This window comes from Venustampulla echinocandica (assembly GCF_003357145.1).
Source record: "Venustampulla echinocandica strain BP 5553 chromosome Unknown scaffold_5, whole genome shotgun sequence".
Lineage (NCBI taxonomy): Eukaryota > Fungi > Ascomycota > Leotiomycetes > Helotiales > Pleuroascaceae > Venustampulla > Venustampulla echinocandica.
In genome coordinates this window covers 255,603-283,413 of record NW_022474210.1, presented here as the reverse complement: position 1 = coordinate 283,413, position 27,811 = coordinate 255,603, and the positions used below count along the sequence as shown (strand labels likewise).

At 49.7% G+C, this 27,811-nt stretch overlaps 7 protein-coding genes across 7 annotated transcripts; 4 read left to right on the top strand and 3 right to left on the bottom strand.

Moving 5' to 3' along the window:
• Nucleotides 1–2,038: 2,038 nt before the first annotated feature.
• On the bottom strand, nucleotides 2,039–4,071 carry BP5553_06993 (uncharacterized protein; the record flags this gene model as incomplete). The annotated part of the gene is made up of 2 exons (XM_032015616.1): nucleotides 2,039–2,754; nucleotides 2,808–4,071. 2 exons carry the CDS (start codon nucleotides 4,069–4,071, stop codon nucleotides 2,039–2,041), a joined length of 1,980 nt encoding a protein of 659 aa, XP_031867885.1.
• Nucleotides 4,072–4,859: 788 nt separating this feature from the next.
• On the bottom strand, nucleotides 4,860–5,579 carry BP5553_06992 (Protein YOP1; the record flags this gene model as incomplete). The annotated part of the gene is made up of 4 exons (XM_032015615.1): nucleotides 4,860–4,986; nucleotides 5,036–5,157; nucleotides 5,213–5,428; nucleotides 5,529–5,579. The coding sequence occupies 4 exons, from the start codon at nucleotides 5,577–5,579 to the stop codon at nucleotides 4,860–4,862; spliced, it is 516 nt and encodes a 171-aa protein (XP_031867884.1).
• Nucleotides 5,580–7,036: 1,457 nt separating this feature from the next.
• Nucleotides 7,037–9,557, top strand: BP5553_06991 (Uncharacterized protein; the record flags this gene model as incomplete). The annotated part of the gene is made up of 3 exons (XM_032015614.1): nucleotides 7,037–7,629; nucleotides 7,692–7,988; nucleotides 8,036–9,557. 3 exons carry the CDS (start codon nucleotides 7,037–7,039, stop codon nucleotides 9,555–9,557), a joined length of 2,412 nt encoding a protein of 803 aa, XP_031867883.1.
• A 2,250-nt stretch (nucleotides 9,558–11,807) lies between these two features.
• Nucleotides 11,808–13,841, top strand: BP5553_06990 (Aspartokinase; the record flags this gene model as incomplete). The annotated part of the gene is made up of 5 exons (XM_032015613.1): nucleotides 11,808–12,109; nucleotides 12,204–12,284; nucleotides 12,349–12,676; nucleotides 12,728–13,649; nucleotides 13,744–13,841. The coding sequence occupies 5 exons, from the start codon at nucleotides 11,808–11,810 to the stop codon at nucleotides 13,839–13,841; spliced, it is 1,731 nt and encodes a 576-aa protein (XP_031867882.1).
• A 2,585-nt stretch (nucleotides 13,842–16,426) lies between these two features.
• On the top strand, nucleotides 16,427–18,285 carry BP5553_06989 (Uncharacterized protein; the record flags this gene model as incomplete). The annotated part of the gene is made up of 2 exons (XM_032015612.1): nucleotides 16,427–16,589; nucleotides 16,652–18,285. The coding sequence occupies 2 exons, from the start codon at nucleotides 16,427–16,429 to the stop codon at nucleotides 18,283–18,285; spliced, it is 1,797 nt and encodes a 598-aa protein (XP_031867881.1).
• A 3,772-nt stretch (nucleotides 18,286–22,057) lies between these two features.
• On the top strand, nucleotides 22,058–23,734 carry BP5553_06988 (putative Serine kinase hal4; the record flags this gene model as incomplete). Its single annotated transcript, XM_032015611.1, has 2 exons — nucleotides 22,058–23,545; nucleotides 23,603–23,734. 2 exons carry the CDS (start codon nucleotides 22,058–22,060, stop codon nucleotides 23,732–23,734), a joined length of 1,620 nt encoding a protein of 539 aa, XP_031867880.1.
• A 2,214-nt stretch (nucleotides 23,735–25,948) lies between these two features.
• Nucleotides 25,949–27,358, bottom strand: BP5553_06987 (Uncharacterized protein; the record flags this gene model as incomplete). The annotated part of the gene is made up of 2 exons (XM_032015610.1): nucleotides 25,949–27,083; nucleotides 27,153–27,358. 2 exons carry the CDS (start codon nucleotides 27,356–27,358, stop codon nucleotides 25,949–25,951), a joined length of 1,341 nt encoding a protein of 446 aa, XP_031867879.1.
• Between the last annotated feature and the right edge of the window lie 453 nt (nucleotides 27,359–27,811).

The following is a 27,811-nucleotide window of genomic DNA, read 5'->3' as shown; positions in this document are numbered from 1 at the left end:
GGGGGGGGGGGGGGAAGCGGCTACCTACAGTGGTCAAGTGGGTGCAGTATGCGCTGCCTGGATCGGAGATCGGGGTGGAGCGAAATTGCGGTGGATTCCAGACCTACGGAGCGACGAAGCAAGGGCGGCGGCGGCAAAGATCTTGAGCGGTTGGGACAGCCAGCAGCAATGTGAATGAGCCGTTTAAGCTGGAGTATGTTGGTGGATTGGCGAAGTGGTGGTGGTGAAGAAGTTGGTGGTAATTAGAATTGGACGTGAAGCAGCGAGACGGGGGCACAATAGCGAGGTGAGAACGTGGGAGCCCGTGGGAGACGTCAAGGTCAGAGCTCGGAAGAGAAGCTGGGAAGTTGGAAGAGCCGAAGCCAAAGCCAAAGCCAATGTTTCGACTATATCTATTGGAGAATCAATGCGCAGGCCGTCGGGTGAGCAATGCCGACGATACGTGACAAGGAAGGGATAAACAGGCTTGCAAGTACAGAGTCGGGCCTGTACTTGGGTTACTGGGTAGTAGTGGAATTTTCGTAGCGTGAGTCCTTCCGTAGCTACCGCAGCCTTCCAGCGTGAGCAGAGCAGAGTAAATCTTTTAGTCGGGACCTGGCCGTTCCCTGGTCCTTGGAGGATTGTGGGCCCTTGGAAAGCCTTGGGCGCAAGAGAGAACCGTTGCTCTGCACTTGGCGTTGACTCAAATAATGACGTTCGACGGGTGAAATCCCACGGCAGTTGTGGATAAAAAAGCAAACGGAGCGAAGAAAAGAAAGGCAAGAGAGGGGAGGGGACAGTGTTATCGAGTAGTATCGAGTAGATGAGCACAGCAGTTGCTTTGGCAGTTTCAGTTCGGCGCCTTGCAGCGTCGGCGTCGAGCTGTCAACTGTTCAACGAGCACCGCGTCCGACCTCATGCAACACTACTGAAGCTATTCCTTGCGTGGGATTGCATTGATCGAACGGGATTGATTGGGTGCGAGGGCGCGCAAGTGGAAGGGATCGCGGCGTCGCGGTGTTGACGTGTCGGGCTGTGGCTGGAGGAGAGGGAATCGGCGAAGAGAGAGAGTCTTGGTCTTGGGAGTTGGCAGACTCAGAGCGCTTGGAAGAAAGAGGACGCGTCGGTGGTGGGTTGGGTTGGGGCTTGTTTACCTTTTCGCGGTCACGACACGCGTCGCTAACAGCCAATCATGTGATGCGTCACCCCCCCAGGTGCATGCACTCAGGTACTCCATAAGGTCAGCGAATAGGCATTGATTGATTGATTGATTGATTGATTGATTGAGTTCCGTTATCAGCAGGGATTTCACTATCAGTAAGTTGCTAGCCGGCCATCGTTACTCATAAGGGATGCAGGCAAGTACCTTGCTATCCCTTATTACTACCTGATAAGTGATATAGCATTGGCAAGTAGAGTTTTCTCTTTCAGCTTCTGGATTGCGAATACCACCGAGCCAGGACTAGCCCAGTACTGGCAGCTCTACTCGACCAAGTGCGTACTCTATTTACAGGGCTACGAAGTGAAGCATGAGGCATGTGATGGGTATATATATCTATTACGAGCTCAAGAAGTACGAAGCACATGCAGCCACTTAATAAGAGAGTTACATTGGCCTGGTCTGCAGAATACGGAGTAAGGCTTAGCTTCGACGAGGTCTTGTTCCTGCAGAGATAGAGTAGATGCATTCCATCCCACGTTGCAGCTCCGAGCAGTTCCCGTTCCCAAGTTTCCAGACTCGTAGCAGCCGCACAAGGCTTATTAACTCCATACAATGGCTTTCATCCGAGGATTGTAACTTGGATTTGCATGTGGTGTTTACATTGTGGTGAACATGACCTTTATATATTGACTAATGCCCAATGCAATGTACAAGCCGGTGGTCGTCTCATTCCTCTACAACCCATTCAGGATCCCAACATGAACCTTCCAACCTACAGTTGTGGAATGGCCCCCCCTTTTAATCATACAATCAGAAAGAACACCCGCCAAATTACGCCGCCCAAATGCTTCCCAAACCCGTTCCCGCCATGCATCCAAGGAGTTCAACTCAACTCGTTCATACAAACATTAGCCCCAGCACCACCAACAGCAAGACGGCCAAGCCCTGGGGTGGTAATGCCCGACCACCAGCCCCAAGGCCGACGATCGACCCCGGATAATTACATCTCATCTGGGTTTGGGTCGAATTTGGATCGAGAACTACAACTTGTTGGCTCGTGTCAAAGTAACTCGTTGCAAATCCTATATCGCCCGGCAGCGGGCAGTTGAATCCCAACGAAGCAGGACAATTCTGAACTACATTGTAGCACAATCGGTCACAGGGAAGTACTTCTTTGTACGGGCCGGGCTTGATCATCGCGTCAATCGTGGGATTTCGCGAGTTATTCAGCGATTTGGACTGGCCTGCAACCGCAAGTTGCTCAGCGTCGAGGAATGTCCCGTCGGGGAATGGTTGGCCCATTGCACGCGGTTGAAGCCATGACGACGTTGCCGAGAACCCTTTGCAGCGTGGTACGCTAACTGCACAAAACCACTCCTTGTATGCTGCCTCGCAACGCGTGCAGTCGGTTGCGAGCGAGTATTGTGCCGAGGGGGTGGTTTCGCACGGAACCATCGACATGGCGTTTTGGAAGAATTTCCAGTAGGTAGTAGTGTAGTTCTCATAGAAAGCTGCCAACGCGCTGGTGTTTGGGAACAATGTGGGGTTGGCGGGCACAGAGTATGAAATCTGATTGCACAATGTCAGGTTGGAAACCAGAGCACAGTTGCTTTCTTTTTAGGGCGAAGTTAGCCTTGGTACAATAAAAATGGGGAGTGCTATGTACCTGATAGTGTACTGAAATCGGTCTGGCGAAACACTTGTCCACCGCCCCCGACAACCCCCGGTTCCGCACTGGTTGAGTTTCCTCTGACTGCAAGAATGGCATTGTACTTTGTTGCCCCAGACAATTGGCTGACATAAAATTTCTGCCTGGGCAGTGGGTTGGTCATCTCTTTGTCCCACCAGAACTGTACTTGGTTGTTTGTCTGCCCAGGCCGATCAGGTGCTATCGTCCCAGGACTGTTTGCCAGACCGCAGTATGAATGCCGAAGTCCCTGGATTGCTTGATCCTGGGCGTTACTGGCAAACAAGACATAAGGGGGCGAGATTTTGGACCACTTGTCAAAATTCCTATAACTATCAAACTTCATTGGATTGTCCGCGACCAGAAACGCAGAGCTGCTATCACTGTCAACCAGTAACAAGTTCGGATCCGAAATGTTGTGATAGTAGTGGAACGGAGCATCGATAGAAGCCGCAATTTGAGCGCTCCATGGCCCAGTATACGCTGTATCGTTCTTCCCGTAAACCCCGATGAAGACGTCCCCTGTGGCATTCATTTCGTACATCCCATATCCCTCCACCAACTCGACCATCACCTGAGGGCTTTTACCAGGGCCAGGATTCTTATTATCTGATGTCTGGGATATATAAAGCTGAAGCTGCGGCGGAGGGCTCGTTGTTGTATTTTGGACTGGCTTAGGTTGGCCGCAAGCCGTAACGGAAACGTATAATGTTCGATTCCCGCCAGTGCTCGACTGCCGCAGGGCCAACTTATTAGAAGCGAATCCCTCTTCATCCTCGTCCACATCTTCTGGTTCTTCTTCCCCATCTACCAACGATCGTCTTGGGTACCGCGGTACAGGAAGGAATGGCTCGGTTTTCGATTTCTCACCATATAAGGAAACGTTGGTGAACACATATGACACTGTGCGCCCCAATTCGATGTTGATCGTAACCGGGTCATTGTTGGTCAATCCAGTAGGATCATCCGCCGTAGGTGTCCTTCCAATGATGCCTCGATCGACCCCCACAAATTCCGACTGGTACGATATGTCTCCCAATTCCAACGATTCGAGATCAACGTCCAGTACCGGCCCCCCCAGTAATCGTTCGTGGTTATGGTCTTCTGGTTGTATTGAATCGACATCGGCGGCGTATGCGAAATGAGGAAATGAGAACGTAAAGTACAATAGCAAGAGCATTACGGATGCTATAAGAGAGGCCGCAAGCCGCGATTGAAGTGGACTGAGCTTAGGGAGGGGCATTGTTGCATTTATGAGAGGTGCAAGCGCATTGGCAATCACGTCCTTTCGCAATCGTAATCGTAATGCCAAGTCCACCCGGTATATGGAGGAACTATTGCTTCTGAGCACATAGAGATCGCATATTCGTCGTTCTGAAGGTTCGCAACCTTCTATGAGATACTTGCTCGGTGCTTGTGTCGTCGTCGCAAGTTTCGCGTTTGATCTGACAGTCCATACGAATACTCCTATCAGCATAAGGCTACCTGAAACCTATTTTTAGGCTGATCCCTGGCCTAGCCTCGATTAGGATAAGAGCTTAGATCGAGAGAACGCCTTGGAAGGGCCGTGCATGTGATTCCCGGTTTGCGCGCTCTTCAACAAACCTATTTGCGAAAAACTACATGTCTTCTCCTACTGTACTGTACTTGGAGTACGAAATGACTTCACTGTCCGCGACCCTTGTGATGTCTGAAACTAAAGGGGGAAACCCCACGGCAACGTCTGGCATTACGTCTCACACCAGTTTATCTGCACATACACCGCGTCATTCCTCGATCAATTCTTACACGTAGCTCTACATAACAATCCCAATAGACCGATATCCCAGCCAAAGGAAATTCGTTCCAGTAATCCTGATTTCATTATGCCATTCCCCGTTGTTCACAACTTCCACCAATACTCAAAACCAACCTCCACCGAGAATCCAAGAAACCCCATTTCGTACAGCCTTGGATACATCCTCCCTTGATAAAGAACCTCAATATGATTGCCAAAATGTTGATTGAAGTGTTCCCTGCCTTATGCTTTATTTACAAGGTCTTGTCAGATGCACCAAGATTAGCCTTGGATTGGAGATTGGCCGCAGTTGCACCAGATCCAGTGAAGTGACGGGCAAAAACAGGCTGGATGAAGGAGCGGAACACGATTTGGGCACCGCTGCAAGGTCGGTTAGCAAGTTCAGGAATGGAGGACTGGCCGTACGTACCCAGTAAATGGAAGAGCAAGCCAAAGGACAAGTAGGAACTTGAAAGTGTAGTAGAATGGGAACCAGTAGACGGCGCTCACGGCACTTTCAAAGACCGTGAAGAATGCGAAAACGACCCAGTACTGTAGATAAGAGGTTAATTTTACCGTTCGAGGTGCAGTTAGATACTCGACTTACTGTGAGCCACTGGGTATCATCGGCTGACCCGGGGCTGAACAGGGCTTGCAAGGAGTAATACCCCGGGATCACAAATCCAGCAAAGTTGGTCAGAAGCTGGCCAGCGATGTTGAAGAAGATGAAGAAGAAGTAGGTTGCGATGACGCCTAGGAAGGCGTAGGATTTGGGAACCGAGGTTTGCCTCTCGAGGTTGTTAAGGACCGCATACTTGGACAGCTGGACGATGACGGTTAGCAGTCTTTCATTCTCAATGGTAATGGCTGTATGAACGGTATCGGCGCAGCGGAATGGTTTGGAGTGGGAATGGTAAGCTCACCTCCTTATCAATGTGGGTGATATAACCCTGTGCTTTGTCTTGGAACGACATGATGAGAGTAAAGTGCGAAGAGCGAGGAGTGGGCTATTTAGATCGCGATGTAGTGTAGTAGCAAGAATCGGTTGTGGCAGCGAAGTTGTTGTGGGATGGGTGATGGCTGATGTGTGGAGAGAATGACGTGCAAAGGGCTCGGGAGCTGGCTGCTGGAGCTGGTTGTGCAGGTGGCCTCTTTATTATTATTAATAATCTCTGTGCTCGAGTACTGTACGTATGTACCGACTGTACTCCGTGTGGCTCAAGCCACGCACGCACGCCAGGGCTGGGCTGGGATGGTGATAAAATCACGTGATTAGCCCTTCGTTTGAGGAGAAAGGGATGAGATTGGAGACGGTTTCAGCAGTTTCTTGGTCTGCTGCAAACGTGCCCTGCCCCTTGGATGGCAATAATATGGTACTTCATATGTACGGAGTATGTCAGGTATTCATGTTATGTTCATCTTTGTGTGGTTACCGTATTATGCCCAGAAACCTTATTGCTTTGTTTTTCTTGCCATAAACACGGGCGACATAGTACGTCTCAAGCCCCGTGTGGCTGAAGAAGACAGGCTGTGCTACTCGTGTCTCGAAGCAATGTACTCCGTAAGAAGTACCAATGTATTGTTAAATTCATCAGGTTACCCCTCCTTGACACTGCAATGCCTATTGAAATATTGAGCTTCAAAGTCCTTCCATGACCCGACGGTCTACCGCAGTTGCGCGCTGCTCGGATAACCGCATATCAAAACATTGATATTGTTTCTCGGCGGTAGCTGACGAGGTAGGTACCTAGGTACCTATAGTAAGGGAAATTCCGTCTGCCATAAGAATTTCGCAGCAAAGTCCTACGGGAGCAGGTCAAATACTCTACCAGACTATCGATGTTGCAAATTAGTGCTCCATTTCAACGAGAACTTAATTGTAGATGAATAATAATAGAGCATTCGAGTCACAATAAGAGGATTAGGTCATGGTTCGGCTGAATTTCTCCTAAAGAATGTCCTCGCTTAGCGTGCCGCCGTCCGTCGTCCTTTCAACAACAAACACTGCTCGAGTGTAAACATTGGATTCTCGACGACCTTGACATCCAACTACCGCGACCACCACCACTGCGCAAGATACGCGCGGCAGAATACGATATTGTATCTAGTGATACAATTACTTGCAAAGCGCGATTTTGCGAAATCTTCAGCGTGAACGGTTTCCGACAAAAAACCAGTCGAAGATAAACAACAATATCCCAGCCGCCACGCTTCTCGTGGCAACCAGTCCCTCCCGCAACGCAACTAACAAGTATTCTCAAATTTCATGAGCGTTATGGGTAAGAGTTCAAACCCATGACCTTTCGCACCACTGCATAACTATTAACTCTTCTACAAATACACTTGCTAATCATATCAAAACACTGCAGACCAACCACCGATAGACCCCAAACCGGCCAGGGCCCGATCCCGATCTAACACGGCGGCGTCAATGAAAAGCAGAAAGAGGCCCTTATCGCGAGCGTCTACGACAAGTGTTCATAGTGGGGTCACTCAACCGATTCTTGATCAACAAACCGCGGACGGAACGGCGGATTATCATAAGCAATGGTACGACCCAAGCGCTCTTGCGCAACAGAGGTTCGCCGATATAACACATCAAATGACGCCCGAGGATATGGTGATTCAATCTGCGTCACAGCTCCAGAACCCCCGCGACTACGATATTGATCCGGCGCTTGGAGATGCTGCGAGCCACGATCTAATGTATCCCAGCCAGACCCATTTCAAGCCGGAAATTGGGCGCCAATCTATGCCTGCGGAAAGCTTTAATATGAGTTATAATGAAGGCGATAGTCAATTGCTTGAGGGTCGGAGCGATGAGCAAGATGATGTGGACTCGCTAGCCGGAGCCGGTGGGCCAGCAAAGAAAGCCTCCAAGTCGAGCGCGGCCAACGAACTGGAAATGAGACAGCTTTTTCAGACCAACAAGCATCGTACTTTACCAGAAGTAGCTTGTGAACTGCATGGAAATGAGAGAGGTCCCCAGTCCGAAAGACAGCGACAAGTGTTTGCTATGCTCTGGTACGTAATTGTCTCCGGCTCAAGTCACTAGACTACAAAAACTAATCACAGTGCCATTGTAGGATTAGCCAAGTTTGCGACAAAGGTAAAGGTTCCGTCCCTAGGGGCAGGGTATATTCAAACTACGTGTCGAGGTGCGCCACCGAGCGGGTCACAGTGCTGAATCCTGCATCTTTTGGCAAGCTCGTACGTGTACTTTTCCCGGGACTTAAAACTCGACGACTTGGGGTCCGAGGCGAGTCGAAATATCACTATGTAAACTTCAGCCTCAAGGAGGATCAGCTGGAAGCGGCCGAACCACAGAACAACCAACCAGTCCAGAGCTTCAGTGAGCAACAAAACTTCTCTCAAAGCTTCAGGTAAGAGCTTCCCTACTCACTCCGAGATACATACTTATGACATTTAGCCATAGCATGCCATCTCAACCTCAATACCCTCTAGATAGAGCAAAGTTTCCGTCCCCTGAAGTTCCCCAGGCACCCGAGCAAAGACCGCAACGCTCTGAAGGGTTTGTTCGCCCACACAGTTTGTACAACCACCCAAATATCCCTGGAATATCACAACTTGAATCGACAAATAGCAAGATCCCCCAGCGTCTTCAATTCGCGCCTCATGGTCAACAAGCGTCAACCCAGGAACCAGGAGCCCTGACCCTTCCCAAGATCGAGCCGTTTATACCAGTTGGGACAGATCCAGATGCTGCAAGTGCCCTAACCGCCCTGTATCGTTCGCACTGTACTTCCCTGGTTGAGTGTATACGATTCTGCAGGGAAAAGACGTTCTTCCATCTATTTACCTCTTTTCATGGCACTTTGACCATGCCAGTTCAGAAGCTATTTGCTAATCCCAGCCTCGCCCCCTGGATTGAAGAATGCGACTTTGTCACGTACCAAAAAATGATGCGCGTTGTGGCACCATTAACACTTCAGGTAGCCCCAAAGCCCGTCTTAGATACTTTGCGAAGTATCTCGGAACGACTAGTTCCTCATATCCAGAATTCTTTCCACGGCGACCCTATCCATGTAATTAATGCAAAAGTCGCGCCGGCGACCTTATTCGCGGGGCTGTTGGACCGCGAATTGAGGGTGAATTTGACCGCCCATGCGGCCGCCAATATGCTGTCCAATCCGGCCAATCGAGATCAAATGTACGAGGACTGGATTACCATGGTGCACACTCGAAAAGTGGCAGAATGCGTACCGACGCGAGGCATGGACGACGTAGTAAATCTGCTCCTCACCGAGCTCCGCGATCTCCTCGACCCAGTCGCGGTGTCCTGGGAAGTAGAAGGCTTGACTCCATATGGGGAAATGGCACTACGTACCGGCCGGCAGCAGCAATCCAGCATTCACACCGACTCCTCCACCGAAAATGTGCTTGACCGTTGGGTCAGCTTTCTCGCCTCCTTGCCCGGCAAATTTCCCTACGCAACTCACGCCGAAATTGTCTGGTGTGTCCAGAGCATTGGCACAGCTGTCATGAGAGACCTCACTATCTCGCAAGGAAAGAGCTTTGGTGCCTGGTGGGTTACAAAGTGTTGGATAGACGAGATGATTGCTTTCTTAGCAGAGCAAGGGGGGTTCATGGAATACAAGACCACTCACACCGCCCATAAAACCCAGAAAAACCAAGGCGGCCGAAGCCGCGCAACTAGCCATCAGGGAAGCCGGATGAGCAGTGGGAGTGATGAGCTCGTCAGGCAGCCTAGCCTTGTTGGCACCGACGTATCTGCTCCGCAACCGATGGATATTACCAGCCAAGCTGCCATGAATGCTGCAGCGGGCCACGATGACAGCGGAATTGGAATGCGAACACCCGACGAGGATTTCCCTATGGGCAAGTTTGAGTTTGGCCGAAGCGAGCCACATCCTTCGATCGAATCCACCGAGCTAGGTCATCATTCGTTACGACGGCCCTCGGCGGCTTGACCTCTTGGGGAGTTGCGAAGGTCTCTATAATACTTGAGTTTTCGATTTGGGATGTATTACTCTTCTTTCTTGCTCTAGGGACAGGTTGGGACAGCCTAGGATGGAGAAAGGCTATGACTGGGATGATGAAATGACTGGTTGTAGATTGGATGTATACCGGGCGGCTCTATGGCGCCTTTGTGTTTGGAGTACTGTGCGCTAATTGTTTTCGCATTGATTTATCTGATTTTGAGGCGCTTGTTGGGGGGGGGGGGGGGGGAGCAAGTCCTTGGGCTCTGTTATTGGTCTACGCTTCTTGTATTTATGAAGAGCAAGCAATCTCCAGAGGGAGGGCCTGATTACCTGCTCGTTGGTTGACCTTATTTATTGACACGCGTGGCGCCGACGAATCATGAAGCATGCACTTGAAATATAAAAGATTTGCACAATTTCCAGCTTAAGGGAGATATTGGAATGTGATACGGTGAAGGGGATGCCATATATGGTCGTATAACGCAACGCAGGTTATCCATCTTCCGTTTCTTGATAATACTAGAAAGGTACTCGGGAGTATATCGTCAGCCTCTTAATCTGACATATTGCAGTCCTCACCTATTTACGGGACTGGGCAATTAGCACCGAGCCCCGGCAGAAAGCAAAGTGGGTCTTAAAAGTAGGGAGCGGAGTATTTGGCAATAGCAAATTTTAAGTGTGTGGTCCTAATAACGCCAAATAAGAGTTTTTTGGCAAAAACAAGTCCAAAACAACCCTCGGTCGTCTAGTTGGTTTATGGGTAAGATAGTCTGCACCTGATTATCTGACATCATAACTAACAATCAATAGCGTCCGGCTGTAATATATTCAGTCTACCGGAATGTCGCGCGTACGTGTGCACAAAAATACAAAAATGTTCTCTCAGTCAGCTGCTAACAGCTGTACAGGTTCGACTCGCGCCTGAGGGACAAAAACACTTTTTTTTCTTTCCTTTTTATTTAAACTTTGAAACTGATTTTCCGTTTTCATTTCATTTTTTGTTTTTGTTTTTGGGAGTAAGTGGGCGATAAGCGAACACCGGGATATTCAGGTAGTCGGCAAAGCCCCAGCCAGGATGAGTGACAGTGGCTGTCGGGCCATCGGGTTGATGCGCCGATTGCATGATCGGGCTGCTATGTAGGAACTACGTGGAGTAGGAATATCCAAAAAGTACTTGCTAGGTACTAACTAACCAGTAACAACCTACTCCTACTCCTACTCTTCTTTTAAATATAACACAATATAACTAACCACCAGCTTGGTTTTAATAAGGCTAGACTACTAGACTATCCGAAAGTTGCAATTAGGGCTCTTCTCATATGTGGTAAAGAGTAAAGAGCTAGCTGGGTATCAATGCTTACGGTAAGCTTACTTTACATGTTCGCTCGCTATTTACCAGTTGTTGTCACAAGGCAGCCGGGAACCAACCCATCACAAGGAGCAGCCGCAGCATGTGCGGTAATGAAGGTGAGGCCGAGGAAGAGGAAGAGGAGAAAAAGCCTTGGTCTTGCAGCAGCAAATAGTCACAACCCCTCCGAGTAAAAGACCCGGGACTACAGCGTTGCACCTCGAGAATCATTAGGAATTGACTTGAGACAATCACTCCACGGGTATGTACGTACGTACAAGCAGGACTGAGGTTGAAGTGCTTGAGGCTGCGTTGCAGGAGTCCGATAGGCCAATGCCCGTAGGTAAGCACATCAGGATCTCTTTGAACAGGCAATTACCCCACGACTTTAGCAGAAGACTGCCAATTAAAGAGCAGAGACAACCCGGGGAAATATATAGCGTGCTAGCACGTGCTTATACTTGATTTTCAGACGGTGGAACCCTTGAATTGCTATGCAAGTTGAGTGAGTTCCTTATAATTCACCGGAAACCCTCAATTGATGGTTTGCACGGAGTCGGTACTCGGGGATCCCTTTCCAAATTCCAGCTGCTTATTGTACTGTACTTTCGTCCGTACATGCTTAGTACTTTCTAGCTCACTTTGACTTGCTTATTGCACACCCGATCACTGGCTGAAACAACGCCTTGGCTCCTGTTATGACCAGGTTAAAACCGTTCGTCCGATCTCGCTTGCGACCCCCCTTCCCGCCTTATCGCGAAAATATTGCCCAGTATCGATTTCGAGGACTTCTTTTGCCCGTGCCTGAATACCCGTAAGCGTCTTTGTAGAACTTCTTGCCCCGCCACCACTTTGACTCATTGCAAAGCTGCTGCACAACCTCCGAGACAATGAGTGCTGCCACAGCTGTGAACGGGCATCACGATGCTGCCACGATAGCACACGTGCCGGTACTGGCAGACGATGTCGATGTCATTGTCAATGCCGCTGAGAATGCGAACGCCGACGCCCTTGCGGCTGCGGTTGCAATTGCGCCAGAGAGCACCAACGGCAACGGCACCAACGGCAACAGCACCAGCAGCAACAGCAACAACGGGAACCAGTGTAACGACAGCCGGGGCTGGGTGGTTCAGAAGTTTGGCGGGACGAGCGTGGGGAAGTTTGCTGTGAAGATCGCAGAGGATATTGTACGGTATGGTGGACCGCCCGTGTCTGACTGGGCCTCAGCTGGATAAAGCAATTATGTTATAGATCGGGTGCTAACTGGTCTGCTTTTTTTTTTATAGGCCGGGCCTCAAGCATAATAAAATCGCCGTCGTCTGCTCTGCACGAAGTACTGGCAAGAAGGTCGAAGGTACCACAAGCCGGTGAGTCAAATCTGCTATTTCGTCCGATGTGTCATAAAATTCGAGGCTCATGTCAATTGTTTAGGTTACTGGAGATTTACGGTGTCCTTGAATCTGTGAACGTCGTCAATGATGCCGAATCGGTCCATTACGAGAGCCTGGTCAGCGAGTATGAGAGACTAGTCTATGTCATATCAGAGGACCATGTCGCTGCGGCGGAATTGCACATTCGGGACGAAGACATACGTTTGCGACTTATAAGGGAGGTCCGGGATGAATGCAAGGAAATTGTAGACTATAGAGCAGCGGCACAAAGATGGCATTTGGAAATCGACTCCAGATCTAAGGACCGGATTGTCAGTTTCGGGGAGAAGCTCAGCTGCCGGTTTGTTGCAGCCTTACTACAGGACCGGGTAAGTCGTGCAAAATCCAGGATCATGCAACTATGCTGACGGATGTGAAAGGGCGTCGATTCCGAGTATGTAGATCTCTCTGATGTGGTTCATTACAAATCCACTAGGAAAGGGCTGGGACAAGATTTTTACGAGCACATGGCTGCTACTCTCAGGGAGAAGGTTTTAGCTTGCGGGCACAGAGTGCCAGTCCTTACTGGATACTTTGGAACGGTGCCAGGCGGTTTGATGGATGGCGAAATTGGTAGAGGATACACCGATCTATGTGCTGCTCTCATTGCTGTAGGCATCCAAGCCGAGGAGCTGCAGGTCTGGAAGGAGGTGGATGGCATATTTACGGCCGATCCGACAAAGGTCCCCACCGCGAGATTACTCCCTACTATTACTCCGTCTGAAGCCGCCGAGCTGACGTTCTACGGCTCCGAAGTCATCCACCACCTGACGATGGACCAAGCCATCCACGCAACACCACCCATTCGAATCCGGATCAAGAACGTCAAGAACCCCCAGGGTAACGGAACTATCATCTTGCCCGATCCGAAATTGGACTCCCATCGACTTTCACATTCCAGGAGTTCAAGCTCTTTGAGTCTGAGGAAATCACCCAAGCGGCCGACCGCCGTTACCATTAAAGACAAAATCTCCGTTATCAATGTCCACTCAAACAAGCGGTCCATCTCGCACGGATTCTTCGCCAAAGTCTTCTCCATCCTCGACAGCCGACAGCTATCAGTTGACCTCATCTCCACCAGTGAAGTTCACGTCTCGATGGCAATCCATTCAGCCAATATTCCCGATGGCGAGCTACAGAAAGCAAAAGCAGATCTTGAGCAGTGTGGCGAGGTCAGCGTTCTAAATAATATGGCCATTCTCTCCCTAGTGGGCGCAGAAATGAAGAATATGATCGGTGTTGCTGGTCATATGTTTTCCACGCTTGGAGAAAACCATGTAAATATTGAAATGATATCACAAGGTAAGCGTTTCCCATCCCTTCCTTTAACCATTCAACCATAATATAAATTTGGCCTGCATTATATCAATGAACGAGCGAGTGCTGACAATCCCAGGTGCGAGCGAGATCAACATATCCTGCGTAATCGACGCCTACGAAGCGACGAGGGCTATGAACATCCTGCACACGAATCTCTTTACATTTCTCGAGTGATAGAATCCATTGACGTTGCAAAAGTTTACATTTAAATAGCTTAAGGGACTGTATGGAAAACAAACTGGCATATAAGAAAAGGCGTCGGCGGCGTTTTATCCTGTGAGAGTTAAGCGTTTTTGTCGGAGTTGAGCTTTAAAGGGGTGGTTTATGTTCAGGCTCATGGCAAGTTAACCATGCATGCTTGCACTTCTAAAGAGATAGATGAAGAAAACTGATAGAAAATCATCGCATTGTTCGCTCGATAGCCATGAATCTTTCCTTTGGTCGTCAAAGAGTGCCTAAGCATATGTGATACCAACTTCGCTGGTATTATGTGGCGCTCTATTATCTTGAGACTGGGTACAACAAACCAAATATTGTTGTGAAGGCACTGTAAAAAAACTGAGCTCGTCCTCAAATTTTGCATCTACTATTTTCCATCTCGAACCTCCCACATTTACGCCCCCCTATCCTCACCCTCCCAATCCCACCATCATACGCCTATTTAACACTCTATACTATATCTATATTACCACACCCTTCTTCCTCCCATTCCTCATTTCGTTCAAGAACTCCCCACAAAAACACACGCACCAGTTAAATAATAAGCCTCCACTATATTATTTTTCCTTTGGGCCACAAAAAGGGAAATATCCAAGATCCAACCATAAGACCAGTCCTTTATACCGGACATCGGACATTGGCACCTAAAGGGTAGTACAGTACCGGACTCCTATGTAGATGGGGGAACGGCTTCGCTGATAATCTTCTCTGATCTCTTGTCATGTTATCTGATTACATCGTACTCTACCTTTTCCCACGCCCCTGGATTTTCCCACTAAGGGGTATGTATACCCGTACGCGTGTGCCGTCGGTGATCACCTATGGATGCATATCTAAGAACGTGCTCGACGGACATCATCCCAAGTTCCTGGGTACCAAATCTCACTGACCAGATATCTGACCAACCAGTTAAACAACTACATATGCATATTGTACTATGTACAGCCTCTAAATACCTCCACCTGTCATTACCAAGCTTCTCAATTAAGCCATTTTCAACGGCCAGCTGCTGCAGCTACACCACTCTATCTCAACATGCTATATACCTGCTTCATAGTGGATATATCCATACACTCCGTACCGCAATGCAACCAACAGCCAATGTAGTGACCACACCAACACTATAAGAAACAGGCAGAGAGCACACAAAGAGAACGCGATACAAGTCCAAACAATCCGCCCACCCATCCCCCTTCCTCCTTCCTAATGTTTGCTGCAAAACCCTTCTAGGTAACTTCCGTGCGTTGCCATGGTCACATCCGCTAAGCTGTATGACCCTCCCACCAAAAGTATTCCATAGATTCTAGATCTAGGCATGTGGAAGATGTAACTTGTAAGGTAGTATGGGTATGTCTTTCGTCTCGTCTTTGGAAATGTATGGTTTTCCTAGGACATGTACTACTTGCTTAGTATGCGAGAACCCATGCATTGCTAATATCTTTCATATCGAAGAAATCAATATTTGGTCGCTATGCATATTAACACTATAGGAAACAACGGGTATCATAGCACGATACATGGCTTTGCGGCGCCCGAATTATAGCTACGCCCCTGATGCCATGGCAGGAGCTCTGCACCCCATATCATTCATGCCCGCTCAAACCTGTAATCCGCCCTCCCCCCCAGGTCTTTCCTTTCAGTGTAACGAAGCTACCCGGGGATCACAGAAATACCAGAGTTTTATATTAAATCAAACCCCCTCCATATCTAGCGACAAAGACGTAACACCTACACGGATAGCCATCCACTCAAATCCATCCATGGCAGTGGGGAAAGGGAAGTCGTGCAACGTTGAACAATAGAAACGGTGCAGCAGCAGCTTCGGTAGCCCCCAGACTTGCATATTGTATCGGGGGAGGCGAAGGGGGACCCATACCCCACGGATGGAGCCTAGAGCCTGAGAGGTAGGCGTGGCTATGCCATGATATGGTACTGTAGATATTTGTTCCTGGGTATTGCTATTTCCTATGAGCGTTTAGATAGGCCTGTGTCTCACAGCCTTTCATCCTCGTCTGATTTTCCTTCCAACCCAATATTTAAATCTATCTATCACGCAATCCCACTCCACCCCCATAAACTCTCTACCGCCTCCTTTTATCGGGCAGTTTGCACGTATTGCTAGGGATATATTTGTTTCTTCGCGATCTCCTTCTCTCCTTCTCGATCCCACCACATAGCCATTGGAACGTGACAACAACCCTTTAGTCGGAATCATTGGACGATAAACTCACAAACAGATTGCAACGGGTACGTCCAAGATCATCTCCGCTAAGAGACGAGTGCTCGAGAGAGGTTTGTCAAACAAATCTCACATATGGTTACGGGGGAAGACTCTCAGGGTGGCAAGACGCCAAAATCCTCAGATTCGGACAACTTAATCCAGCTTGATGAAAGCACAAACCTAAGAACTTCCTTGAAATAAGAAATCGAGAGATCCCGTCTATCATAGAGCATCATGGGCTGGGTACATACTATCCATATACCCCTCAGTCCTCACCTTTTCTAACGCTGGATAAAAATATCAGGTTGAGAAAACAAACATGGCGGTAGCCAAAAGCAGAATAGGAAAGCGATTCCGCCTTGAATTCTCAGGCCACCCAAAAGAGCGAAAGGGTTCAAGATTCTTGACAGAAATCCGAGCTGGCATCGCGACCTTCTTTGCCATGGCATATATCATATCAGTGAATGCTGCTATTACAGCAGGTAAGCCGTCCCTATGCTCCGATGCTTTAATTAAAAAGGGGGGTGTGCTAAGCCAGGTCTAGATAGCGGAGGAACATGTGTCTGTGAACCAAACACAAGCGCCAATGACCCTTTCTGCCTGGACAGTCACAATCCGTCAACAGCAGCATACGACAAATGTGTTCAAGAAATCAACCGCGACCTAGTCACAGCCACCGCTGCAATCGCAGCTCTCACCAGTTTCTGCATGGGTATTTTTGCCAACATGCCCATTGCACTTGCACCGGGGATGGGTTTGAATGCATATTTCACATACCAAGTAGTGGGGTTCCATGGTCAAGGCTCGGTGTCCTACCGTCTTTCTCTAACAGCTATCTTCTTCGAAGGCTTGATCTTTGTCATCATGTCTATCTTTGGACTTAGACAGTGGCTTGCACGGATGATACCTTCTAGCTTGAAGATTGCCACTGGAGCGGGGATTGGATTGTACTTGGCTCTCATCGGACTTACCTACAACGCTGGAATCGGCGCCATAACTGGAGGCGTCGCCGATCCGTTACAGCTTGCCGGTTGTATTCCAGAGCTTCGAGGGCCCGATGGAACTTGCACATCGGGGAGGATGAAAAGTCCAACGATGTGGATCGGGATATTCTGCGGAGGAGTGTTCACCGCTTTCCTGATGCTGTACCGCATCAAGGGAGCAATTATCGCCGGAATCCTCCTTGTATCAATCATCTCCTGGCCGCGAGACACGCCCGTTACCTACTTTCCACGCACAGAGCTCGGCGACTTCAAATTCGACTACTTCAAGAAGGTCGTATATTTTCATCCCATCACGCACGTCCTCGGTGCGCAAGATTGGAATATCTTCAGCGCCGATCACTTCAAGCACTTCGCCGTGGCCCTGATCACATTCCTCTATGTCGATATTCTTGACTGTACGGGGACGTTGTACTCAATGGCACGGTTCTGTGGCGCCATGGATGAGGAGACCCAGGACTTTGAAGGCAGCGCGGTGGCATATATCGTCGACGCCTCCGGGATAACCATCGGATCTCTCTTCGGCAGCCCTCCCGTAACAGCATACATCGAGTCTGGAGCTGGAATTTCCGAAGGTGGCGCCACGGGCATCACTGCTTGTACGACAGGTCTTTGTTTCTTCATTGCCATCTTCAACGCTCCTATCTACGCCAGCATTCCCAGCTGGGCGACAGGTTGTACCTTGATTCTCGTGGGTTGTATGATGGCGAGGGCAGCAACCGATATCAACTGGCGCTACATTGGCGACTCTGTACCGGCCTTCCTCACTATGATTATCATGCCCTTTACATATTCCATTGCATACGGCTTGATCGCGGGAATCATCACGTATGCCATCTTGAATAGCGGTGCCTGGATCCTAGCTAAAGCCTCATCCGGACGGATCATCCCAGCTGATTATGAACAGAAGGACTACTGGACGTATAAAGTGCGCGGTGGCTTATTGCCTGGTTGGCTGAAGCGCTTGTGTAGGGGCAAGAGAGACTTTTGGCGTGATTACAACTTCGAGGTTGAGGCCGAGGAGTTGCACAGTGGTGACTCTTATCCCATGGGCAAGAAGGCTGGGGTTGGAGATAGGGATAGTGGTGTAGCACGAGATATGCCCATCACCGGCGATAGGACATGGGATATTCCCGGTATGGCGAGGACATGGGATGAAAGGGCTGACAGAGCTTGAAGAGCGCGGGGTAGCGGGAGGGCTTCCGCTGCCTGATTTCTTCGGGACCTGCTAGTGAACGGCGAGAACGATGCGCTATAGAGGCAGTTGTGTTATCGGGTTATTGCGGAGGCATGTGAAATAGAGAGCTCGGGGTAGCATTCAATGAAATTATGCCTTCCTGGTCCAAGATTAGCATGTTTGGTGGGCTACCAGGGCGGCGGGAGAAGGGATATTACGTATTATTACCTTTGATATTGGAAAGAGTCGGTGTGTTTGATACTGCAAGGCAGGCTCGGCATGGTAAGCCAATATCGAATGGGAAGCTCCCCACATAGAACGTGCCTATTCGTTCGCTCGATGGATGTCGGCGTTTTGAGTACTGAGCCTTGTCCCGGTAGCCTTACGTTCGTGGTGGTGTTCTGTATCAGTCCCATTTTAGTAATTGTGCAACCGAGCGACGTCAACTGTAGGGTACATGGTAAATCCTTTCCATGGCAAGGACTGGAGTGACTGTATTGAGTTTCACAATATGCCTATCTACCTCGCTTGGCTTTCTATAAAGCGGCATAAAACCAAGACTGCTGTGCAGCTTCGGAAATAGCAGTCGGCCACTGACAAAGAAGGGAATTCCAGGCTGTGATGCAATGATGGCATCATTATTTTCTTGGTGTGCAGTTTTGAATGTGTTGTGCTGTGATGGTTCCTTGATCATTATAAAACGTCGCGCAGTACGAGTACGTGAAGGAGGGGCAAACCGCCCAAACAAGCTTTTTCTTGTCCCGCAGCCATTAAAGCTTGGAGTCTTGGAATTGCTGATTGTGGAAGATAAATGGACCCTAGATCTGACAACCATCCACGGGAAAAATTCGACGACCCTCCTCAAAAGATTCAGCTAGCCTTGTACCCCCTATTGATTTTTATTTTGCGGCGGAGACGAGAAATAAGGGTGGACAGACTGTGCTTGGAGCGCTAGGCTCCGTTCTATCCCTTATATTTCCTCTGTAATGCGGGTCGAATATTGCACGGATAAAAAGAACTCGGATTTTTAAGATAATGAGCAGAATAAAATCGGAGCGGCCACTTACAGGCGCTTTAAGGGTCAAGAGCGACGTGGGTGCTAAAAGAGCCAGATCACTGACCGTCCCAGCGGTCCCACAAAATAGCATCCCTCAAGCTGTGACAGGCAACTAGATTTGTTATAGTATAGAGTTTTCGTATCCACTTGAAATAGACAGGTCCAATCCCTTCAACGGATATCAAGGCCGATGATCGTTTTGCGCGAATTCCTCTCGAGTCTCGAGTGGGGACATCTGCACTACTCTGCAGGTTCCCGCACAAGCACACGCATCAGCATCAACGATAAGGAGGGCCATAGCAATTTGGGCCTACGGAAACAGTGGATGAAGTGCAGCGTAGCAATCGGATTGCATGCCTTGGGTAGCTGTGTGGCTTGCCCTTGATGTCGAAAACCACCCCTGGAAGTAAGACATCCGTCGCGGCATCACATCCCTTCCCAGGCACACGGTAACGAGTAATGGTAACAAAAGCAGCGTTGGCCGGTCCAATAACAAGATATCTCGATATGTGCTCTGTTTCTGCTCTTGTCTTGCACCATATTGGTACTGCGGGGTACTCTGTAAAGCCTAATAGGTAACTGGGAAGGGCGTGTTCCTGCTTATGGAGGAGCCAAGGAACGCTGAGACAAGTTCAAAGGCCACGATGTAATGCTCAAGACCTATCGGGCAGACCGCCAGGTTGCTGTTTCGTTGGCTTTTTGGTGCTATTGGGCCAAATCTACCGAATCCGGCTGCGGGCCAACTCGCCATGCATCATACTTGTGGATATGGATTGTGGATAGGTCCAGGTATTTCCAATCGTACCCGGATTTGCAGTGCATCGCTCGATGTCTTGATGTAATAATAGCCTCGGCGTACAAGTGATCAAATGTCTTGAGAGAAATATTCAACGCTTGGCTCGAGTACTTACGCGTCAGCAGCGGCAACGCCGGGTCTGTGGCTAAATCGTCCGTACAGTGCCCAGAGATGTATCAGATACTGGGACTCGTTGAACGCTGCTAGACATGAGTGAAGCATAATATCATGTGTGGCACAGCACACAGCACATCGCACACCGGAGCCATAACGGTCTGGTGATACGTATGGGCACGAGGATATTGATACTTCGTACTCCAAGTACCTGCATCTTTTCTTTTCTCAGTCGTCAGGGTCGCGGGCCTGCGCAACGGTCATTTGATGCCATCCAGCGGGTTGTGGTGTGTGTAATGCTAACGAGGGAGTGCAGTGGGTGCTGTGAGTGCTGTGGAAGAGAAGCGACTTGTCGCAATCTGCAACTACAAGTGCAACTTCCACTCCCACTGTAACCAAAGACTTATTACGGCACTGCGACTTCGAGGACGGTGGGGCGATGCTGCTGCTTTCCAACGCTGACATACCCGGGTGTGCATCTGCACTGCGAGTGCATTTGTGGCAGCGGCAGCGGCAGCGGCTGCATGGAAGGAGGCAAGCCGTGAAGATAAAGAGAGGGCCAACTGTGGGTATGAGTATTTGTATTTGTATTTGTATACCTATGTATATGGACATGTAGTTGTCGTGGTTGCAGTAATAGCAGTAATATCAACCGAAGTATAAGTACGAAGTACCGTCGACGCAAATGTTGTGGCGGGTGGTACTTGTTCCGCTTGCAGCTTATCATTCAATGCTAATACGTATTGCCCCGCGGAACAGATGTAACCGAGGCCCAATAAGAGATAAGTGCATCCGGGAATTGGTCAATAATAATAAATCCCTCATACAAGCACAAAAGCACTCGCAGACTTCGCTATATAGCGGAGCAGCCACAACCCGAGATAAGACATATAGTAGACACATACTTACCTACCTACATAAGGTACCTAGAAGACACATAGACAGGTATATACATACTTCACCTTACCTAGAGAGATAGACAGACAGACATATAGGGAGAGGGGCAACTCACTTGCACTACCAGGCCTCCTCCTTTGCACTGCCCCTTACTCCGTAACTCTATTATCTCTTCCTCCCGCTATGCTTCAACTCTTTCAACCCTTCAACCCTGCAACTCTGTAACCACTGCAACTACTGGCAACTACCGCAGCTACCGTCCTCCTCAACTCAACGCTCCGTCTCTTCCCTCTCTCCTCTAATCTCCGCTACTGCACCAGCCATGACGGCTCCTCCCAAGCCCTCCGCCGCCGTCACCGTCCCCGTCACCGTCCCCGTTGCTCTCGCCTCTTGACCCTCTTGGGCTTGTGACCTAGGTAACCTTAAGTCTTAGGGGTGAACCTTACTTAGCTCGCACAAAAACCACATCCTGAGTAAGCCTGGTGGCCACTGCCCAGCCCAGGAAAATCCACCACCACCGCGGCCCCCCCCCACCACACGCAGCAAATCTCTTAATAAACAACTTTCCCTTTCGCCCTCGCCCTCGCCTTTCCGTCCGCAGACCTGCTGTCCCACCTCCAAGCTCAACACAGCCAGACAGCGCGTTTTGCGTTGCAAAAGCAGGCCACTCGCGGGTTTGCAACTCGTTCAAGCCGGGAGGATCTCCTGGGCGATTGCCATACCGCTTTGGCGGGCGTATAAATCGCACTGCAACCGCACCGCAGGCCACTCAAAAGCTACCAGGCGCAAAGTTGTGCGTGTGTGTGTGTGTGCTCGCCCTCGCCGGCTTTGTCCAGATCGGCCCAGCGCAACTCCAATACCCACTCCAACTCCAACTCGAACTCGCCCGCTCCCTCTTGTCTCCCATCATGGCTACCATCAACCCCCCGCGGGACTCGCTGAATAGTGACAAGGCGCGCCCATCGCCGCCCGCGTCCTCAGCTTCCTCGTCCATCGGCTCCCCAGAAATCCGCCCGGTCAACGCCGACGTCAACGGTCAGAATGGCATCAACAAGCTCGCCGCAAATGGCCATGCTGCGCCACCAGCAGAGCCACAGAAGGTGCCAACCCCTGCGCCAACCCCGACTCCATCAGAGAAGACGTCGATGACAAAGCGCCTCACTCGAATGTTCTCCACGAAGGATGCGACGAGATCCGATGTGTCTATAAATTCGTCCGCAGTCCCCTCCGGCATCTCGACGCCAAAAACAAAGCCCGATCCTGCTCCATCCACGTCGACAATCGCCTCGAGACCGAAACCGCCGTCCCGCAACGCTTCTTCCTCCGCTGAAAGAGCAGCACACCCAGAAACCAAACCGCAGAAACCCGCCACGGCACCTCACAAGAAGCCCGGGGCAAATGCTCCCTCGCTGCGTTTTGTCCTCAACCCCGATGTCCAGGGCGGCCATGAGCACCATCTTAAGAGCGCCAGGCGGCAGGAGAAGTTGTCGGACATGCTGCGAAGTGTGATTGGTGGACGACAGAAAAATGCTGAACATCAGGCCCATGAAGGCGAGCAGCAGTTGTCCCTCATGTCAACATGGGTCGACCAGCTGAAGAGCGAGCGCGACACCTTAGCCTCGGACAAGAAAGGAGGCCCAACTACAACGGCAACACTGGCAGAGAAGTACGGCAAGTGCCAGGAGGTCGTGGGTCGTGGAGCGTTTGGTGTTGTCAGGATATCGCACAAGCGTGGTGAGAATGGGGTTGGAGAACAGCTTTATGCCGTCAAAGAATTCCGTCGCCGGCCCGACGAAAGTGAGAAGAAGTACAGCAAAAGGCTTACATCCGAATTTTGCATATCGTCCTCCCTACGACACCCTAATGTCATCCATACGCTCGATCTACTCCAGGATTCAAAGGGAGACTATTGTGAAGTCATGGAATTCTGCGCTGGTGGAGACCTCTACACCCTCGTTCTTGCAGCCGGCAAACTTGAAGTCCTTGAAGCAGACTGCTTCTTCAAGCAGCTAATGCGTGGAGTTGAATACATGCACGAAATGGGTGTCGCTCATCGGGACTTAAAACCCGAGAACCTCCTTCTCACCACCCGCGGCTCTCTTAAGATCACGGATTTCGGCAATGGCGAGTGTTTCCGCATGGCTTGGGAGGCTGACCCACACATGGTGTCTGGACTCTGTGGTTCTGCTCCATATATTGCCCCTGAAGAATACGTTGACAAGGAATTCGATGCAAGAGCTGTGGACGTCTGGGCCACAGGCGTCATCTACATGGCTATGCGTACGGGCCGTCACCTATGGCGCGTCGCTAAGAAGGATGAGGATGAGTTCTATGAGCGGTACTTGGAAGGGAGGAGGGATGAGGCGGGATATGGTCCTATTGAGTCGTTGCATCGGGTAAGCTCTCAATGGCCTCTTTTCCCCACAAACTGGGGGTGCTAACTGATATACCAGGCACGCTGCCGTAATGTTATCTACTCCATATTAGACCCGAATCCAGGTCGTCGGATTACAGCATCGCAAGTCCTCAAGTCCGAATGGGGCCGCGAGATAAAGCTATGCAAGGCCGGCGAGGAAGGTTTCTAGCACGAGTAGGCTGGGAGATATAAGCTCGAGGCATAACCAACATACCTCGACCTCTCTCAGCTGCCCCCATCCTTCAACGGATTTCCATCTCACACATAGATAACGCCTTGACGACTCAACGAATTAGAGTAGAGTGAAATAGCAAATGGCTTGCTTGGCAGGGGGGAAGGGACAGTTTACTAGCATGATTTTTTCCAGCGCGGAACCGGCGGCGGAAGAGGAGTTAGATGGCGTTAAAAGCTTGATTACTTATATCTCTGCATCAAGCAAATAAAGTAATGCCGGCTGGTTTGTTTGATTATTGCTTTTTTTTCCTAGTGACATTTAGCAAGCAAGCAATGCAGGCGCAAAACTGGGAAAGCGCGGCGGGTGCAAGATATAGCTGCGTCTACAAAAGAACGTAGCTGCGAATGCAATTGCTTTGGGAATTAAGAACTTTTTAATTAGGCATGATGTTTGTTTTTGCATTGTTTTACATGCACATGAGGGGTTGCTGTTGAAGGGGGGGATGAAAATGCAAGTGCAAAATTTTACGTTTCAAAGGAAAGCTCTGGAAATGCATATGTGCATGGATAGGGCTTGATCTTGACATTCTGTATTTTCTGGGAGCTAGATGTCGATTTTGTTACTCGTCGATATCGTTTAAGAATAGGAGCGGTGGGGTGAGGGTTTAAGGTTGTTATGCTCTGGGTAGCCTTTATCGACCTCCGTCACATAGGACATAAAGAGGGGGGGACGTTTTGTGAATATGCAAGTAGAGGGAAACCTGAGAATTGGGATGTAGAGGATGATGATGTGTCTCGAATAAAGGAGAAGCAGACAGAGAGCAAGAGAGGAAGTAAGGAAGATGAGTGGAATAAGATGAATATAACGAACCTACATTCAATATTCCAAACCTATACTCGATGAGAACCTGCATAATGGTGCACCCCTTTATTTCTCTCTCGTCACCTTTTCCCCGCTCGCCTATTGCATGATGAAATGCGCCCCTTAAAATGTATATTTATCACACCATCCTTCCCTCTTCCCCTTGAACCACTCCTTCCTCCCCTGTACATTAAAACAACCCCATGTATGAATATACCCCATACTTCTTCATCCACGCGAAAATCAATTAAGCGCGGGTTAACATTTTACCCATTTATTTCATCTTCACGGCTCGTCTTGAAATATAGAACCATTTAAACTATAAAACCAGCCTCCTCAGATATCCCTAACTCAAAACACTTTCTTATAATCTAAAACCCCTCTAAAAATGGATTTGAAATTATGTATGGTGTTTCGGTTAGGGGGCTTAGATACCATAGAAACCAACCTGTATCTCTGTAACCGGGACTTGAAGCTTAGTTACATTGGTCCAAGCTTAGCAAGGGCCCCAGCATGAGCTATATTTCCTGAGATAAAGTTTCGATATTTCTAGAAGTGGGAGAGCTTGTTTCGCGGCAAAAAGGGCCGAACTTTAAGTCCTCGCTTCACTGGCATAAATTAATTAGAGGATAGCGAAAGACATCTCAATCTAAATTGGGAATACCAAAAGCGTCCAGGCGCTAGTCTTAGGATTTCCAGTTTTCACACAGTATATGTTGCTATGCCATAGGGGAAAAAAGTATATCGAGATTCCAGATCACAAAGTCCTACCTACTACGTCCTAGACATAGGCTTACATACACTCAACACCCAACACTCCATATCAACCAACGCCCCATTCATTCGTCCGTCCATCCATCGCTCTCCAAAACCATGACCAACCTATCTTCTTCCAAAGATAAAAAGTAGACAACGACATATATATACACGTATATATAGCGAAGCTATTGATCTCATGCGCTCGAGAAAGCGCGCGCGCAAGCAAGCAGGCAGCAAAGAATTAGACCATATCCATCATTTCCTTCTCTTTCGTATACCCATCCCTCATCTTCCTTGTATCTTCCTCATCCCCGACCCGAGCCCTTCCTTTCCATATCATTAACGCCAGTTTCCTATGACCAGCAGGCACCCAGATGATAAATTATGAAGAAAATAAGATGTATCGAATAGATATAGTGGCGATCGGTCAATTGACACAGTAACCGTGGGGAATGATAACGGGAACTGTATGGGTATACTAGTCGAAGAGGATACGTACAAGTGCTTCAGTTATCCATTGCCCAAGGAATTTCAAACTAGCACGTAGGCATTAAGAGTCTCTAGTGAAAACATTTCGCATTCGGCTGTTCACGAGTGGAATAAATCCCAGGCTCGAGCACACAGTTGGATAAATTCGTCCTTCTTCTTCTGTTGAGTGATTGGGCTGTCACGTCCCTCGCCGAATGGTCCTCGTCGAGAAGTTGCCGGTCCATTTCCTAGAGGTGGGCTCGCTCCCTCTTCGTATTCTGCCCTCGTGCGTCTCCTGGCACCACCGCTTCGGCTGGTTTCCGCGTGTCTCATGGCATTGCCAGTAAGCGGTGAGGGTGGTGTAGGAGGCTGGTGGCCACCATAGTGGACAAGCTTCGGCAGGAGTTCAGGGCGACCGCCTGCAAGCTCAACTTGTGCATCTTCAGCGGACCGGTATTCTCTGGGCCGCGCTGAATGCGGGGGTTGGGGTTGACTATGGCCTGGCGATGGGAAATTGGGACGCGTATTTGAGTGCGATGAATTTGTGGTCGAGCTCGAATTATTCTGTACATTGGAGGCTCTCCCAGACGTTTCACGATGATGACCTAGCCCATTCTCCGCGAAAACATCCGTAATGGGCGGCAAGCGGTTGGTTGTTTGCGCTGCAGGGACATGGTGGATATGCGAGGTATTGGACAAATTCGACGGTTGATTCGCAATATGACGCGTCAAAGGATGAGGTTGATGTCGTCCGGTGAAACTCTGATTGAGTGGAGCGGATTGGATTACTCTCTCATGGGCAAATTGTTCGTGCGATGGTGCCACAATGCTCAGTCCTGGAGGCGCCTTTCTTTTCGATGTGCCAGGTGTTTTGGCAAAGCCTCCAAAGTCTCTCTCCTTTGCGCTTTCCGTCGGCGCATCGCCTGGCTTGGCTGTTTGTTGTAACCTCGACTCAATGATGTGTCTTTGTTGCTCTCGGACTGATATACTCCGCTGCAGTTGCTCCCTCATCGTTGGATCCTGCGTTACAAAGCCAGGGGATAGACAGGCCAATCCCACGTCCTGAATAGCGAGTCCTCCACTCTCTCCTCTTGATGTCAATGGGCCTGCAGAAGGTCTGGCGGTGCCCGGATTGACAGAGGATGTGTTTTTGGACAGATCGAGCTTTCGTGGTCTATGGCGGGAGGTTGGGAGATCGGGCGAGGAGGGTGGTTCCTTTTTCACGATTATTTTGGGAGGAACACCATTTCGAGATCTGCAGAAATCGCGGTGTTAGTATATAATACTATCGAATATGCCATCAAGTTTAGAGGATGAAACGTACGCAGTTGGTGATCCTTTCGATGCAGGAGTCGACTTCGGACTGGTGCTCCCTGTCCGCTGCGCTGACACATTCGGGGTCGCCGAGGCAGAGGTCCGCTGCGCTGGCGGGGATTTGGACGATGGTGCTGGAGCAACAATATCGACATAAGAGGATCTATCTCTATCGTGAGGTGCTGGCGACGGTGCCATCGCAATGGCGGTACTCATAGTGCCTTGGTAGAGTGCACGAGTGTTGTGGGTGGGGGATTGATAGCGCTGCAAAAACGCCCCGGCGCTTCAAATACACGGTGCCGAACTGCGCTGCTTCCTGCGTCCAGCTTCCTCCCACGTTTCTCGTGATCTGATGTGGTTATTTTGTTCGTGGAAATCGGCTTCGTGCGTCGCCTGTGTCCTCCTTTTCTTCCACTTAAGTTCACGAGGGACCTGCCACCAAATCAGAGCGAACTGCTGCTGGCGTGTTGGAAATCGTTAGTTCCCCGAGGTCTGTTGGGAAGCTGAAACAGCTGATAGGGCCGAGATCAACGCCAACGGCCAACACCAGATTCCTCGTTCTTTCGATGTCAACGGGAGGTAGTCGACAGTGAGTGAGTAGCAGGAGGCAAGAGTTGCAGAGGGGGCGATGGAGGGGGAGGGGAAGAGGTGGCGGTAGCTTTTCAGTCT